General features: G+C 36.8%; 3 protein-coding genes across 3 annotated transcripts; 2 read left to right on the top strand and 1 right to left on the bottom strand.

The window, feature by feature from the left end:
* Positions 1-5,496: 5,496 nt before the first annotated feature.
* dynlt2b (dynein light chain Tctex-type 2B) lies at positions 5,497-8,902 on the bottom strand. The gene is made up of 5 exons (XM_069702198.1): positions 8,773-8,902; positions 8,377-8,510; positions 7,795-7,864; positions 7,279-7,342; positions 5,497-7,197 (listed from the first exon to the last, which is right to left on the bottom strand). Exons 1-5 carry the CDS (start codon positions 8,817-8,819, stop codon positions 7,150-7,152), a joined length of 363 nt encoding a protein of 120 aa, XP_069558299.1. The 5' UTR covers positions 8,820-8,902; the 3' UTR covers positions 5,497-7,149.
* A 2,856-nt stretch (positions 8,903-11,758) lies between these two features.
* On the top strand, positions 11,759-12,986 carry LOC138623021 (receptor-transporting protein 3-like). The gene is made up of 2 exons (XM_069702244.1): positions 11,759-11,994; positions 12,617-12,986. The coding sequence occupies exons 1-2, from the start codon at positions 11,846-11,848 to the stop codon at positions 12,945-12,947; spliced, it is 480 nt and encodes a 159-aa protein (XP_069558345.1). The 5' UTR covers positions 11,759-11,845; the 3' UTR covers positions 12,948-12,986.
* A 641-nt stretch (positions 12,987-13,627) lies between these two features.
* Positions 13,628-15,598, top strand: LOC138623022 (receptor-transporting protein 3-like). The gene is made up of 2 exons (XM_069702246.1): positions 13,628-13,890; positions 15,050-15,598. The coding sequence occupies exons 1-2, from the start codon at positions 13,748-13,750 to the stop codon at positions 15,381-15,383; spliced, it is 477 nt and encodes a 158-aa protein (XP_069558347.1). The 5' UTR covers positions 13,628-13,747; the 3' UTR covers positions 15,384-15,598.
* The last annotated feature ends 1,304 nt before the right edge of the window (positions 15,599-16,902 follow it).

The raw sequence follows: 16,902 nt of genomic DNA, 5'->3' as shown, positions 1-16,902 counted from the left end.
AAAACAAAACAAAAAAAGGACAAAAATACTTGTCCATTAAGGACTTGTGGTCTCTACACATTGCCAGTGGCAAAACAGTACATGTATATAAAGACTGCAAAAGCTCTGATTTGGTTTGTATTTTCAGTTTGTTGGGATTGTTGAAAGTGAAAACAATAAAACCCAAAGAAAAACTATTTCCATTGCGAACCTTATCAACTTAATTTATTATTTAAGACTAGGTGAAAGAAAGTAAACACATTTACTTCAGCCATGGGGGATTGCACACAATCTTTTCCAATTCAGCAGTGTGACAAACCTTTTCGTGGTCACTCTTTATCAAAAAGTGAATAACAGGATGTAAACACAATCACTCTGTGGAAGTGAATTCAAGCAGCATACAGCCTGATGATGTATATACCATGTTGAAGTGGTGCTGTCAAAGGGTGAAATGTGACACTGAGGTACAAATGAATTCCTGCCAGAAGCACCTTTGAGTGAACTGTCACACACCGTGATGCTTTCAGCAATTAATGAGTGCTAATAGTAAGAATATATTTTATCCATTCACACACACACAAGAAAAGGAAAAAGGTCAGCAAGCTTGAAAATTATGAAAATGATCTTGAATTGCTGAAGAAGAAGAGTGCTTAATAAGAACAAAGACTAAAAGAAGAAAACACAAATTGGAAGCAATTCTTGTTTTTTATATTAATCATGCTAACTACAACTTCTTAATTGCGAGCCTGGAAATGATGCCAAACACTGCATTGACTGCAATTTTAGCAATCTGGTAATTATAACTGATTTATAAATACAGCTATTGAGAGGGAGTTTGAAAATCTTTGCATGAGCATAGAATAGAGTCAACCATATTGCTATACTAATTACATGCTGCCAATTTAAACAACAGTATACTTTTGACAAGATATGACAGAGTATAAAACAAAGTCTCAAGTCTCAGCATCAGTATTGATGGACATGGCTGCCTCCTTTTTCAACATCCTGTTTTCTCTCCCACAACGTTTACAGTTTCAGTTTCATTTACTGACTAAAATCCTCTTAGTGCACAATCATCAAAAATCAACACCATTCAACTGTTCAACTGCCCATTTACTCACACATTAGGCTTTAAGTGTTTTCAGCTAAAGCAGTTTGGGATTACATTCTGAAAGGCAGGTTTTTAAGCCGTAAAAAGCAATCAAGGCTCAAGAGACGGAGTTTACTCTGAAAAATCAATTGACCTACTTAATCACCACACAGTCTTATGGGAGTAAGGCAACGCACAACCTTGGACTGAAGGTTGGAAGGTTTAAACACGTACCAAACCATGTACTTTACAATTTGAAAGCAACTGGCAAACAAACATATTCATGCTGTTTTACATCTATGTTTAATTAGTGATAGAGAATTTCAAGTCAAAGATGGCAGAACTTTCCGGGCTTGGTGTTACCAGACTCAAATTCACTGCATGAATATATGGGCCTGTCTTAATGGATATGGACCTCGGGTTAATTTCAAAACTACTGGAGCAGCCTTCAACCAATCAGCATTCAATACCATGTGCAGGGAAACTCTACCACCACTCCTGCAACTACATCTAGAAAAAAAACCTTCTCACCTCACCATCATTGCACTTAGACACTAGTTGCTGATTGTTCGGCCTTTCAGAGTGGCTGAGTGAACATTAAGGTTTCCAGACTATAATCACAGCAAAGAAAACTGAAGTGATAGTGTGGTGGTGGCAGGCTAATATTTTCCATCAAAAGGGCACATTTCCATTGAGTATATTATTTCCCTCATCTATGCCTGTTCACTATTTGGTTTTCTTAAAAGGAGCTTGATTGTGGTGGTGGGATGAAAGAAGCAGCAGAAAGGTTAGTAATGAGCAAGTTCAAGCACAGTTCAACTGCAATTTAAAGATGTCAGTGATTTTCAATTGAACCTCCAGCCTGTTCAAACTCAGTCAGAGGCACAGGTGAAGAAGAGGCTTCGTCACCCATTTTATGATGTCCACTACTTTGTGTTTGACATAAATCTTTGAAACAAGAAATAACAAGGCACTGTTATTTCTTTAAAGATTAGACTGCCAATATTTTATATCTCCGTTGTCAACAAATCCCATGAAAAGAAAAAAAAAAAAAAAAGTCAAATGAGACAACAGAACGCGAGTCTATCTATTCCGGCTTTATATTTCCCCATCCTGTGCCTCTTCACCGAAAGCACATTCGTTGCCACTGGAGATGTAAATCTTTAACAATCTTTTGACATGAAATATTTATGTTCAGCTCTGGATTTAATAAGCTACTGAGCGATGTATGTGAAACAATCAAAATACTAGAATACAGTGCCCATGTTCATCATAATAAACACAAGTCAGCCAAACTAACAGTGTAACTTCTAATGCATGTCATGACATTTTTGGCAATGGAAATCAATGGCACAAAGAAATAACCTCTATCCGATTTTGGCTTTATACAAAATACCAGTTCATGGGATAAATTCATGGTTGGCTTTGGACTTTTAATAGGATTGTCACAGCTCCGAAAACAGATCCAAATACACAACTCAGAGACAGCTAGGTAAAAGTCTGCACGGGGATTTGAAAACAAAAAATATGGAAAATCACCAGCCGTATCCTTTAAATGTAATTTTCCCCAAAAGCAGTGGAGCCTGAAATTTAAGTTAAAGGTAAATGTGCTGAGTGGAAAGTTTCTGGTTCAAATGCTATAAATTGACAGTTTGAATTTGAAGAATTATACGGCTCATCCGAGGTTGTCAGTAACGCCCTGCTGTGATATGTTATTGGAGCTGGTCTGAATATTGTGAAAAATAAAGGATTTCTGTAAAAGTAATAACTAAAGTAAAGTCAAGCTAATTAAATCCATCACAGTGTCCTACAGGTGTATCTATAGTGTCAAACACCATAATACTGATTCCACAACAACCGACAGCAGGGAGGGGAGAGCAGAGGATAATAAGTCACCACGATCACTGGCCCCAGAGAGGCAAACACTCAACAGTCAGCATCTGTCATTGTGTATTCACATGGAAAAACAACATCAAATCTTGCTGCTTAAATTATAAAGAGCTGCTGTGTAATAGACAGCACAAGCAGATTCTCAAAGAAGTCAGGCAGTGAAAATATTTTCATTTTTAAGTAATTTTTTTACAGACAGCTAAAAGAGAAGCAGCTTGCAAAAATATGTTCTGACAAAGCACACAGTATTCTGAATGTATCAAACTCTTTTCACATTATTATAATCAACACCATTTCTGCTTTATAGAAAACCTGAATCCCTTCAGAATCTCATCAGGCTCTGCATGATGTTTTAATATCGCAGTGAAGAGGGCACTGGTCACTACAGTCTACATAAAGCCTACAGAATATGATTTCAAATGAAGGAAAAAGGGAATGCCTGCCATTCACTATTTGATATTAAAATCTATTTTGCTTCATCAGCCGGAAGAAGATTAGCGTGAATGAGACAAGTCAAAACAGAAGCAGCTTCAAGGAGAGAAAAAGATTTAAGCAAACGTTACATTTAATTCTTCGGATGAACATTAGATTGACACCCAATAACAGGTGAAGCGCGTTCCTGTCCTTCTTACTCACAAACGTTGATTTATGTTAAGAAACCACAAAAGAAACAAACACTGAATGATAAAGTAAACAGCATTTTCCAAATATTACATCAGCATCCAGGTAACACAGTAGTTTGCGCAACATTAAGAGCAGCAATGAAGATGTTGAGAAGCCTTTAACAGGGAGGTTAGTCGAACATTTTTGTCTCACTGCTGTATTTCATCCTATTTGGAAAAACCTGCACCTTAAAACCCACAAAAGGAACTATTTTTCAAAGTGGTTAACCTTCAAAAATACTCAAAGTTGAAAATGAAAAAGACTCAAATGAAAGAAAAGACACTGAAGAGAGATTTAATGAAAAAATGTGTTTTAAAGTTTCAGTTTGAGACATGGGAGAATAGAACAAAAGCCTCTGCTGTTATTATAAGTATATATATAAGTAAATAAAATATATATAATACATATAAAATATAAATATATATATCAGTAAAGCAGTTCTTCTTTAAAGTAGCAAAAGTGGAAACCATTACATTTCATATTAACTGAGAATAAGGAGTATATTTCGTGACTGATTTGTGAAATTACTTAGGATGTGGTTTAGAAAAATAAAAACACCACTGGTTATTTTTTACAAATTGCTGCAAAGGTAAAAGTTAATATAATATTTGAGACAAAATTTCTTATTCATATCAATCACAGCATTTTTATCCTATTATACTTCTCATAATTCAGCTGTGCAAACAGAAATAGAGCAGCAAAACCTACTTATATGTATATTATACGTATATGTAATATGAGTCATTTCACTAATTGAATCACCTAAACTTTGTCACTTCACCTGCTCACTTCTGTCTCATCAGTCTTTACATGCAATATCAAAGGCATCTAGGTTTCCAGGGGGGGAGGGGGGGGGTCCAGTTTTCTGATATAAATGTAACAGTCCCATGTGTAATTACAAAAACATCAGAATATCTGAAAATGGCCTCCCGTCTAATTAAAGATAGACGTCTCACTTTTCTAAACAAATTAGGGAAGAAAAGTTGGCCACTCCTCACTGATGGACTCTTTGTTATGATAATAATTGGCAAAGGTTGCAAATACTGTAGTTAAAAGGAAAGTTTGTTGAGTAAACATAATATCTACAGTCAGTCTTTGAAGAACAAAAGTATGCAGCCGCTTTGACAGTGTGACGTAGGCACTTTTTAATGAGGCAAACATGCCACAAAACAACTCTTAATAGCTGAAGATTCTCTAACTCCCAACACCGCTAACACACTGTTAAAAGGTCTTGAAGCCGCAGACGCTATCAAACCTAAAAGCTGCATATTGGGTTGGAATTCAACTTAAATTAAAAATGTTGCGGAACAGTTACAACAACTTTCTTTCCATCGCAGTCTGACAGGGACATGTGGGAACCATGAATCAGCCCTTAAGAAATGGAAATGGTGCTTTGTGATGACTCACAGTGTGAAGGGCTGTGTTAGCTGTTCAACCTGCAGTGCTGCAAAGGTCCTGTGAAGTGCGACGCCTCTTCGCTAAATCTATAATCTCATTAATAAATACATACAAAATCTGAATGATAAATTGATTGTTATCATATAAAACAAGTGTATAATAGTATTCATTCAGTATCAGTGGCACAAAATGTCCAATTAATGTAAATTCTTGAGAGAAAGTAACTTGAATCCAATTGAGGGTCAGAGTGAATTGTCTCTGGCTGCACTCAGACATTTGTCATTTTAGTCTTTACAAACAGTTTGAAATGTAATTTTCCTATCGTGTCTAATCCTTATGATCACCGTTTATCTTCTGCTTGCTCTTAAGCTTGCACTGTGACATCAGACAACATGTTATAGTCTCACTGTCTAATTGAAGCCACTTCCGCTTGTGGATGCTACACAGCAGTCAATAAGTAGAATTCCATACATCCGTTTTTATGCACATTTTCAATTTAATCAATTCAGAAAAATGTCCAAATGAAAAGTTTTGCTTACACTTGACTGAGAGGGGAAAAGGTGCATTGATAAAAAAAAATTAAAAAAAAATAGATTCATTGTGATAGAAAAAGAATATGGAAAATAAATGATGACAGATTGCGCATGAAGTATTTGAATTAAACTTCCTCCGAAGTTTCCACTCCACTAAAGAGACCAAAGATTGCCACAGACGATAACTTCACAATATGTGTGGAGCAATAAGGGGACGGTAACATTCCTCCAATTAATACAGTCAATAACAAATGCCACATTTCAATAATACTTCTAAATGTTTTTCCTTCATTTAAGAATTGTTTAGTGAGCTTTAATTAAACCAGCTCATCACACTTTGTTCTTCTGCGATGGCATCCAAACGAAGAATTTCCCTTTCACTTTATCTGAATGTGCCAAACTGCAAATATTCAGAGACGGTAACAGTGGATCGTTAGTGTTTGGTTGATGTGGATTATTTGTTTGTATATTTATTTTAGTTATTAATTATTTATTTGTATGTTATTATTTATCTATATTTTGTGTGTTTATTTCCTTTGCTGTGAGCCCTGCAACCTTTCGAGCTACTATCAGCTCGCCAGAATGCGTTACGGTCTGTGTTAGCCGTGGGCATGACCGTCAGGCAACAGGGAATTGTGTTAGCGGAGGCAGAAGTTGTGCTTACTTCAGCTAATCAGCGACCAACACAGTTTCCTAACCAGTCTGACTGGGAGCCAGGAGATAATAGATTGCACACCGAAAAGAGACACTGAATGGAGAACAATTTGTTGATAGGGGAGCTGGTTGAGCAGTCAGGGAGAGGAACAAAAGGAAGCCTCTAAAATAGTTATACTTGTCCTATAACTATAACTTATAGTTAGACCTTTAACTATGCATACAAAATACCTTAAACTAGAATTCATGGTTCTGCATTATCATCTATAATGCTTTAGGCATATTAGCAGACCGTGATGTACTTAAACATTCAATCTCAATCACTACAGGTGGCATCTCACGTGGAGAAATGGAAAAACAAATTCAGTATAGCTAGAAATGTAGTAGACAGTGTTACATTTGACTTTTTACTTTTGTAAAAAGGGTCAGTTGTAGCATGTTTAACATTGTTAAATTATTTGTTATACTTTAGTTTAAATAAACTAGCGGTACCATGTTAGAATGGCTTGTATTCCTAATGCCAGTGTTCAAATATACTTTACCATAAACCTGTACAATACCTCTTCCGTTTACTCCAGCGCTGTTTATTTTCTGCAAAAACGCAGCTGCACCATATTAGTTCAAGATCTTTTCAGTAATTGTTTGATTTATTTATAAAAGGTCTATAAATGCTATTGTTCATAACAGTGTATAAGAGGCCTCACTCTTTAAATTTCCTCGAACCAAGAAAAGAAATGCCAGTAGATCCTTTTAAGTTTAAGACTCCAGAGTAGAAGACTTCCTCTTCACTGGAAGATCTGTGCTGATCTCAAGATGCAGCAGTTGCATACATTGTAACTTCAGAGCACCGTAGAGCTGAAATGCCGACAGTGAGCAGTCTCATCAATGTTCACCTCACATCTCTTCATCTGAGAGAATTGTCCGTCATCCGTCCCCTTGTCCTCAGTAGTAATAGCTTCCGAAAACTGCCACCACACAGAACAAGCTGTCCTATGAAGGAAACATAAAAATGGTCTTTGAGAAGTCTGGCACATCCTCATAACATCTGACAGAACACAACACAACACTTACATTCATGTAAACATCTTCTGCGTAGTTGTCGGTGTCAGCGTCCCACGAACACCTGGAAGAAATCCTGGAAAAACAAAACCAGACAGTCAATAGAGTCAAAGATTAAGAAGTCATTTTCAAAAATGTCTGAACTAAAAGGAAACGTAATCAAAAGGAAGATCCCTTTAATTAAACCATGTATTTTGTTGACAACAAAGACTGGTATTTTTTTTTTTTTTATTTCTTGTTCAATTCCACTCACTGTATTTACATGACGTGGGCAGAATATTCAAAACATCTTTCAATATAAAACATCTCATAAAAGGGTCATGGTAAACAAAATCTGGACAAATTGAAATTCTGAGATAAATTGTAATACTGCTGTTAGACAGTGCTCATTTGACACTTGGAGCATCCATGAAGTGCACTATGTAAACACATCCTGTAATTTCCTTCAATTTTGCATATTTCACTGAAGGCCAAGCGGCAGTTTTCGCAGCTCTTTTTGTGTTTACCAGTGCAAAAATGAAAACTTACTTTACTCCTTGTCCACGCTGTTCCCCAATAACCACCTGCACGATAAGCTTATATTTGTCAAGTCCTGTATCTGTCCCCAAAGACAAAGAAGTTTTATTTGTGTGCATGAGTAACTGCGCTTCAATTAGACAAAAGCAAAACAGGAGTGGGCAATAATATATTTATACGCAACCGTCATATACTCTACAGTGAGCCAATAATGTGCCTTTTATGACTGAATTCAAAGGGATATTTTACTGACGACTGTAGTTGCAGAGACACAAATGAACATGTGCTGTCACAGCTATTTTCTGCTGGCAGCAATTTTAATCAGTCCGCATTCTATCAAAAATTGAGCCTCTGATTCTTTACTAAGCCACACCGATCGAAAGCACAAGTGGCAGAACATCTTTTACATTTACAGGCCGAGTGTGCAGTCCTCAGGTCATCTGCACAACACTTGTTCACCTTCCTAACGGTGATTGTAATAGATGTCCAGCGCCTCAATTTAAATAATAATAATAATAATAATAATAATAATAATAATAGACAAATCTGTCGTTCTCAGTTGTAGAAAAATAAGAGGGAGAATGCATCACTCACTCTTCACTTTGTCCTTAACGCAGTCTGCCAGTGAACAGGTGAGTTGTGAGACATTGTCTGGGTCAAACTGGACCCCTGACAGTCGCTCCCTCACAATCTCACGAACACACTCCTTCACAATGGCCGGCTTAAACCTGGGACATTTAGAAATAAGGAACAAGAGAATCAGTGGCCAGACATCACCAGCCTCTCAGATGGGTGGACACATCAATCGTAGAAATCTCTCAAAGAATATTTTATATTTATATATAATATACAAACCTTAACTTTAAGGTTTAGTTACACTGGAGAACACAAACTTAGCGGCTCGCTGAAAAGCTACCGTTAGCAACGAACTTGCTGGCTAAAGTCCAAGCTAAACCTGCTACGAATAACATTTAACCACTTTGAACTCACTTGTGCTGATGATTAGGTCTTATGAGATATGTATCGGTCTGCTCCATGGCGTCGGAGTAATCTAGCTACAAAAATCAAGAGCACCTAAAGAAGGCAGACTGTTGTCAGCAAGTAAATCTTTGAAGCGATATTTCCGTTACCATAGCGACGTCTTTTTACCGGTTTCCTGTTTCAAAATAAGAGCACGGCTCAAGGACGCCGTAGTTCCAACTAAAATATCCAGTGGTGGAAGTTAGTATTTAGATCATCCTTTTATATACAGATAGTGATGTAAAAGTACCAATACAGCGATGGAAAAAAGTATTCCATTACAAGAAGAGCCGGTTTGAACTGTTATATAGAGGATCAGCAGATAAGTCTGATAGATTTTTTTTTTTTTTCTGAAGGAAGAAGAAAAAAAAAGTCCTAAAACAAATCTGATTTTTTTTTTTTTTTTTTTTTTTTTTTAAATGTTTGACTTTTGGTGGAATATTGGATCATTTAGACATTTATTGAATAGGTAGATTGGGTAAAGTCAGTATTTGTTGGAGTTGTTAACAACACACCTGTGAAATATAACCCCGACTCAACACTGATTATAAGAAGTCAGAATCCTGAAACATTGGAAAGCACTGAGTAAATCGTCAACAATATGTTGTGTTTTAAAAGCTTGTTATATCGTCAATGGTGTCAAATCATCATCTGAAAAGTCACTAAAGTTGTTAAATTAAGTAGAGTATCCAAAGTACAATGTGTGCCTCTGAAATGTAGCACAGTGGAAGTATAAAGTAGTATTGAATAGAAATACTCAAGTAAGGTGAGCACTTTAAAATTGTTCTACAATAGCTGAGTAAATGTACTTAAATACTTTCCACCACTGCAAATATCATTTCTTTAGCCCACAGAGATGTCTAAACCACTTCCACCACAGAAATATGTTCAGTCTCCTCCTACACCATATGAATTTCTCTTCTTAACACTACATGATGAATCAAAAGGCATTTGTCTCATGTTTATTCATGCCCTTAGACCTTTCATATCTTCTAAAATGTCCCTTTTACTGCTACCACCTTTTTCACTTCACTAAATGGTAACTGCAGGCTTCGTATTCAGAAAAGTGGCAGTGCATCCATTTTAGTTAGGTCATTGTCATTCCTCTGCTTTCAAGGCTTCTTTAACTGCAGCCAAATCAGAGCATGTCTCATTTGACTTCACTTACCTGATAAAAGGAGCATAAAACTGTAATAATAGGACAGAATTAAGGTTGCTCTTTAGGTTTAAAGATCCACCACCGCTGATAGCAGTAGATACAGTGTACTGGCACATTTCTACAAAAGGTAGACTTTGGTTTAAATTACAACTCCAAGAAAACAAAGCAAGATATCACAGAAATAATTCTGCATTGTAACTATAAAGCATTTTTAATATTCAATACAATATTTGATCACACATTGAACACAGGCTTTCACTTCGCTGCAAAATCCAAATTCTGCAGTGGCAAAGTGTTGCGTTGAATCAGCCAAAACTCACATTTAACAATGCTGTGTACAATCTAACTTCATGAAAATTTATTAGAATAGCTTGTTCGGAATTTGAGATCAATTGGGCCTGTCAATAAGCCAGAGGGGTAAACACTGTGTGCTCATTTTAATTGCACATCATCTACAAGACCGCAGGGCACTGGCAGGGAAAGGCATTTAAAGGTCTGCAAATACAGAGACTGACAGTGGAAATAGGAAGGATTCATTCTACTCACTATCCTCAGGCCATTGATGAGGTACAAATTACAAATTGCAGTAATTGAGTTACTCTCTCACCCAATTTTAAACCTGCAAACGAGGTTAAATGAGCCATTAGAAGATATTGGTTGATTACAACAAAATGAACAAGTGTCCGTATGCACAGTTCTCCTGGAAGAGATTCAAGGTTTATGGGTTTACTGTTTAATGTTAAGGATCATTTACCCTTTTAAATAACTAACTTTAATGTCAGTCATATTAATAAACTATGTTGGCATCATTTAAGAATTATTATTGCACTAGTCAACTCAATAAAGATGTTTTCATCTCCAGTTTCCAAAAACAAATTTTTAGATAAGAGAGAGGACCTAAATACACAACAGGAGGCAGATGTTTAGGCAAACTGCTATCTTTACTCACGCAGGTCTGCAGGTTTCAGGTAAACAATAACTCAGGTTGCAGGCAAAAAGTTAAAGCTCCGAATTCAGGCAAAAGTACTACATGAGGAGCAGTAGTAATGGTCCCTTGGTAGAACAATCTGGAGAGACAGACCTAAATACATAGAGTGCTGATTGGCTAATGAGACATGGGTGAGCGCACACAAAAAAAAAAAAAAAAAAAAAAAAAACAGACCCAAGAAATGAGTGATTTTCAAACTGTTCTGGGGTTAAATTCTGGCAGGGTGATTCAAGGGCAGTCAGATAGTCAGATACTTGTCAAGCATCTGCCCTGGCTGTATGCTTTGATGGTGTCAAGCTGAAAGGTGAACCATTGCCCTATTTTAAGGTTTCTTTAGGAGGCTCTCTGTAATTAGCTGCATTCATCCTTCCCCCAGTTCTGACTATTCTCTCTGCTGAGATTTACCCCATAGCATGATGCTGCCACCACAGTACTTCACTGAGGGAATGGTATTAGACAGGTTAGAGTAGTGCCTGGTGTTCACCAGACATAGTGCTTGGAGCTCTGCCCAAGGAGTTCTGTCTTTTGTCAGACATCATCAGAGCATCAATTTTGTTCATTTACAATTAAAAGTATAACAATAAAATGCTGACAAATGAATGGGGCCTAAATACTGTATCCACTGTAGATAAAGGAGACGCATGTAGAGCAGCATAACACCAGCAGGTGTCAGTAATGCAGGCAATTTGGAAACGTTTCAGTTTCCTTTCTTTTGGTATAAAACTGTACTTGAAACTCAAAGAAAACTGGTTAACACTTATAAGTTTCATTTTCCTCAAACTCTCTACTGGCTTAATCATTGCCTTCATCGTGTGATTGTCAGAGGTTGTTTGTACACAGCACAGATCAGCTGTCTCAGTTTTGTTTCAGCCAACAGAATCACCACCACTGAAAAGATGGAACTAGCAGTGTTGACAAGCATCTTTCAAGACAAAGCACAAGATCTTGAACAAGGAGACACATGGCGACTGGAGTTTGATGGAAATATTGTTCCCAATTATCCAAACCCAGGCTGGGTGGAGTACATCAGGAACACAAGTGCATGGTGAGTGTGGACTACTGTTGATTTCAGCAGCTGATGTATACCATGTGGTACATATTCAGTTAATATGAGTTATAGCTGCATTGTGTCAATGTGCATGTACTTGCAGCTACTGCTTTTCTTCACAGTCACATTATGGTGACTGGCCTCAGATTTGGTCAAAAAAAACCTCCAGGTAATCAACAATAAAACAAAATTTGGAAAGGGTTATAGGTGAGAGTCATGGTTGCGGTTGAGGATATAAATGCTTGTTAAAGATTATTTAATTTCATGTCCAAGATGACAAAAACTGGGTTATTTTATTTTGAGTTTATAAACAGTTTGAATTAGATCCTGTAAAAGAAGCTACTGTATGTTGGAAATCAAAAACAAGTGAAAGCCCCGTAACTGTTGCTCCATACTGGACTTAAGTATATCTCATATGTCATATCTCATACGTTGTAAATCCTCATATCTCAGTGGCGTTTTGAAAGAGATGAAACTAAACATCTGAAACCTGAGTTTCCAGGCCAATTCAGACTAACATATCCTTTTTAAAGTGTTTAAAGTCACATTGAAGTCACCGCCTGCTTATGAACAGCTAGATTCTTTGCTGTACTATACCTCCATGTTATCTGTTTTCAAGGTTTGATTGCAGCATGTGTCCAAGAGAATGGCCTTCCAACCGGGTGATGGTGGTCTTCCACATGCGTCTGGTAGACGGACAGGGCACCGTCAAGGTGATGGTCCTCCGTCAGAACTGCAAGAACTGTGTCGACGCTCCGATGGAGGACCCCACCATCACACCCGAAAACATCGCCATCCTCATGGAGAATCTGGTGAAGAAGATAAGAATCAAGTGCTACCATGAAAACCTTGGCGAGCAGTACAGGCCTCCCAGGGACTTTGAGGTCAAAAGTCCCCACGAGCCTGAACACTGTGAGGGCTGTATGAAAGGGATCTGTACAAGAAACTGAGTTTGTGTTGCTCTGAACTCAGCCTTTTATCATATCTATAGATATGTGTAATTGAATACAATGTTTTATGCCTAAGATCATTCTAGCAAAGTAGCAGCTCATCAAAATCTTCTCTCCCATCATTGTATTTCATTGCATTAATTCCTCTGTTGTATTAATATGATAATGAGGTGCATGTTTTCACATTCATGCTTGCTGGCAGGCAGTTAGTTTTCCCTAACATTAATTTGTGTTCTCAAAGCATTAAAACAAGCTTTCTCAAAACAGATATGTTTATCAAAAATGTATAAATCTTGCTCAAGCAATAAACTCTCTTTGTGATTTCTGATTTGTAGCATCTATATTTACTGTACACAATTACACTACATTTCAATTTAATTGTTCTACTTTCATGTTTAAATGAAATGCAAATTGAGAAGATGAAGTTCTGCAGGAGTCATAATAAACAGATCAATTTTGTTCATTTACAATTAAAAGTATAACAATAAAATGCTGACAAATGAATGGGGCCTAAATACTCTATCCACTGTAGATAAAGGAGACGTATGTAGAGCAGCATAACACCAGCAGGTGTCAGTAATGCAGGCAATTTGGAAACGTTTCAGTTTCGTTTCTTTTGGTATAAAACTGTACTTGAAACTCAAAGAAAACTGGTTAACACTCATAAGTTTCATTTTCCTCAAACTCTCTACTGGCTTAATCATTGCCTTCATCGTGTGATTGTCAGAGGTTGTTTGTACACAACACAGATCAGCTGTCTCAGTTTTGTTTCAGCCACCAGAATCACCAGCACTGAAAGGATGGAACTAGCAGAATGGACACACATCTTTAATAAAAAAGCAAATAATCTTAAACACTCCTGGAATTTGAAGTTTGATGAAAATATTGTGCCTGATAAACCAAATCCGGGATGGAAGCAGTACATCAGGAACACAAGTGCACGGTAAGTGTGGACTACTGCATTGTGTCTACTAAAATGTATGTGCATGGACAGTAAGTTATGCAACAAATCTCTTCACATAGGCCCATTATAGTGACTGACCTCAGATTTGGGGACTAAACCTTTCCCACTCTAGATAATCCATAAAATGTTTATGTCAAGACTTTTTTCTTCTTCTTTTTGTTAAAATAGGATTAGAGGTGGCAGCCATGGCTGGTGTTGAGGATTTGAATGTTAGTTAATGATTTAACTTCACTTCCAGAATGGCAATAAACTGGACTATTTTAGAGTTTGAAAACAGTTTGAGCTAGATCCTGTAAAAGCAGTTACTGCATGTTGGAAATGAATAAAGAAAAAAACCCGAAAGTGAAAGCCCCAACTCATGAACATGCTCATTTATCAATAACATTTCGATCTGCATGAGTAGGTTCATCCTTCAGGGGTGGGGGCCAAGGAGACACACACATTTTCATTTACAATCAGCATGGCTCGGCTACCTCTCCTCTTCTTAAAACATCAAAACAAACTCCGTGCTAGCTATCCGGAACAACTGGATAAATTGGAGCTGACAGGGTGTGGGCAAAATGTTAATTAGTTTTGCACACAGTTCTACATGTAAGGGAATGCACTTTGTTTTTGTGCTTACAGTTCACCTATGTGTTGAATTAATATGATTAAAAAGCATTTAAAGCCTCCTTTTTTTTTTTTTTTCTTTTTTTTTTTTTACAGCAGTCTCAGTTATAGACTGTCTACTTCACTTTAAGGAGTCTTTTGTTAAGCCCATGGTTTTCTTAAGTTCAAAACATAAACTAAAAAAAGATTAAAAGTAAAACAGTTCTGCATGTGCAGAATGCTTATAATCATGGTAAGTGATTACATATTACTCTTTATCAAGTAGTTGTTAAAAAAATGTTTTTTCCTTGACTGGCAATTTCTGCTAATATTGCAACAAAAAAAAACAATGAAATCTCTGCGAATCATATCTCCATTTTTCAGAAAATCCACCACAAAATCAGGCATTTTTGATTGCAACATGTCAAAACAAAAACCCTTAGACTTATAAGGCTAACATAAATTGAAAGTCATGAAGTTTTAGATGACATGTATTCTCTCTAGGATCTTTGCCGCAATTCATACTTCCATGCCCTCTGTCATTTTTAAGGTTTGACTGCAGCATGTGTTCAAGAGAATGGCCTTCCAACTGGGTGAAGGTGGTCTTCCACATGCGCCTGGTACACCGGCAAGGGGGCACCGTCAAGGTGAGGGCCCTCCGTCAGAACTGCAAGAACTGTGACGACGCTCCGATGGAGGACCCCACCATCACACCCGAGAACATCAGCATCCTCATGGAGAATCTAGTGGAGAAGATAAGAATCAAGTGCTATAATCAAAACCTCGGCAAGAAGAGCAGGCCTTTCAGAAGCTTTGATGTCAACAGTCCCCACGAGCCTGATCACTGTGAGGCCTGTATGAAAGGGATCTGTACAAGAAACTGAGTTTGTGTTGCTCTGAACTCAGCCTTTTATCATATCTGTTGTATTAATATGATAATGAGGTGCATGTTTTCACATTCATGCTTGCTGGCAGGCAGTTAGTTTTCCCTAACATTAATTTGTGTTCTCAAAGCATTAAAACAAGCTTTCTCAAAACAGGTGTATTTGACAAATGTATCAATCTTGCTCAAGCAATAAACTTTCTTTGTGATTTCTGATTTGTAGCATCTATATTTACTGTACACAATTACACTACATTTCAATTTAATTGTTCTTTCATGTTTGAATTCAATGCAAATTGAGAAGATGAAGTTCTGCAGGAGTCATAATAGACAGATCAATTTTGTTCATTTACAATTAAAAGTATAACAATAAAATGCTGACAAATGAATGGGGCCTAAATACTGTATCCACTGTAGATAAAGGAGACGCATGTAGAGCAGCATAACACCAGCAGGTGTCAGTAATGCAGGCAATTTGGAAACGTTTCAGTTTCCTTTCTTTTGGTATAAAACTGTACTTGAAACTCAAAGAAAACTGGTTAACACTTATAAGTTTCATTTTCCTCAAACTCTCTACTGGCTTAATCATTGCCTTCATCGTGTGATTGTCAGAGGTTGTTTGTACACAGCACAGATCAGCTGTCTCAGTTTTGTTTCAGCCAACAGAATCACCAGCACTGAAAGGATGGAACTAGCAGAATGGACACACATCTTTCATAATAAAGCAAATAATCTTAAACACTCCTCCCATCATTATATTTCATTGTATTAATATAATAATCAGGTGCATGTTTTCACATTCATGCTTGCTGGCAGTCAGTTTTCCCTAACATTAATTTGTGTGCTCAAAGCATTAACACAAGCTTTCTTTAAAACATAAATGTACATAAGAAATTAATAAATGTTGCTTAAAAAATAAACTGTCTTGGTGATTTCTAATATGTAGCGTCTATATTTCCTGTACACAATTTAATTACATTTAAGTTCAATTGCTCTACTTTAATGTGTAAATTTAATGCTCATTGAGAAGATGAAGTTCTGCAGGAGTCATGATAAAGAGATCTGTAAATAAAAAAAAAAATCAAGAATACTTAAATATGAAAATTTGGACATGTGCAAGTGAGAACTTAAAAAGAAGGATATCATACATAGAGTTTTTTTTCGTTCAAATTATAGTATAGTCCATGGCAAATGAGAAGTGACGTACTATAGTTTTGACAACAGTAATTATGAGAAGTAATACAAGAACTGCATTCTTCAGTTGATCTTCAGTGGCAGCCGGGTGGAACAGACAGAAAAGGATAACCACTGTTGAGGTTCTTCTATTTCACAAACAAAACCACCACTGCCATAAACAGTATAGCATAGTAACAGCCTGTAAGTTTCAACAAATTCAAGTGTCCTTACTTATAACTACCATTCAAAAATATAGAGACCTAAATTTACTATTTTGATACATTTATCGTCAACAGAAAGTCCTTAAGAGCAGCACATTGAGACAACTTGTTCGAATGTAACAA

This window comes from Brachyistius frenatus, unplaced genomic scaffold, assembly GCF_029030835.1.
Source record: "Brachyistius frenatus isolate BFR_SWC_R1_liver_20210118 unplaced genomic scaffold, ASM2903083v1 Contig_41, whole genome shotgun sequence".
NCBI lineage: Eukaryota > Metazoa > Chordata > Actinopteri > Embiotocidae > Brachyistius > Brachyistius frenatus.
Note: the sequence above shows the minus strand (reverse complement) of the source record. Positions and strands in the feature narration are given on the sequence as shown.

Excerpts from the sequence above, each read along its gene's own strand:
- dynlt2b (XM_069702198.1), bottom strand. The coding sequence starts at position 8,819 with ATGGAGCAGACCGATACATATCTCATAAGACCTAATCATCAGCACAA. Across the intron at positions 7,343-7,794 it reads CAGCGTGGACAAGGAGTAAA|GATTTCTTCCAGGTGTTCGT; the intron begins GTAAGTTTTCAT and ends TTGTTTTTCCAG. Across the intron at positions 7,198-7,278 it reads CAGAAGATGTTTACATGAAT|GACAGCTTGTTCTGTGTGGT; the intron begins GTAAGTGTTGTG and ends TTTCCTTCATAG.
- LOC138623021 (XM_069702244.1), top strand. The coding sequence starts at position 11,846 with ATGGAACTAGCAGTGTTGACAAGCATCTTTCAAGACAAAGCACAAGAT. Across the intron at positions 11,995-12,616 it reads ATCAGGAACACAAGTGCATG|GTTTGATTGCAGCATGTGTC; the intron begins GTGAGTGTGGAC and ends TCTGTTTTCAAG.
- LOC138623022 (XM_069702246.1), top strand. The coding sequence starts at position 13,748 with ATGGAACTAGCAGAATGGACACACATCTTTAATAAAAAAGCAAATAAT. Across the intron at positions 13,891-15,049 it reads ATCAGGAACACAAGTGCACG|GTTTGACTGCAGCATGTGTT; the intron begins GTAAGTGTGGAC and ends GTCATTTTTAAG.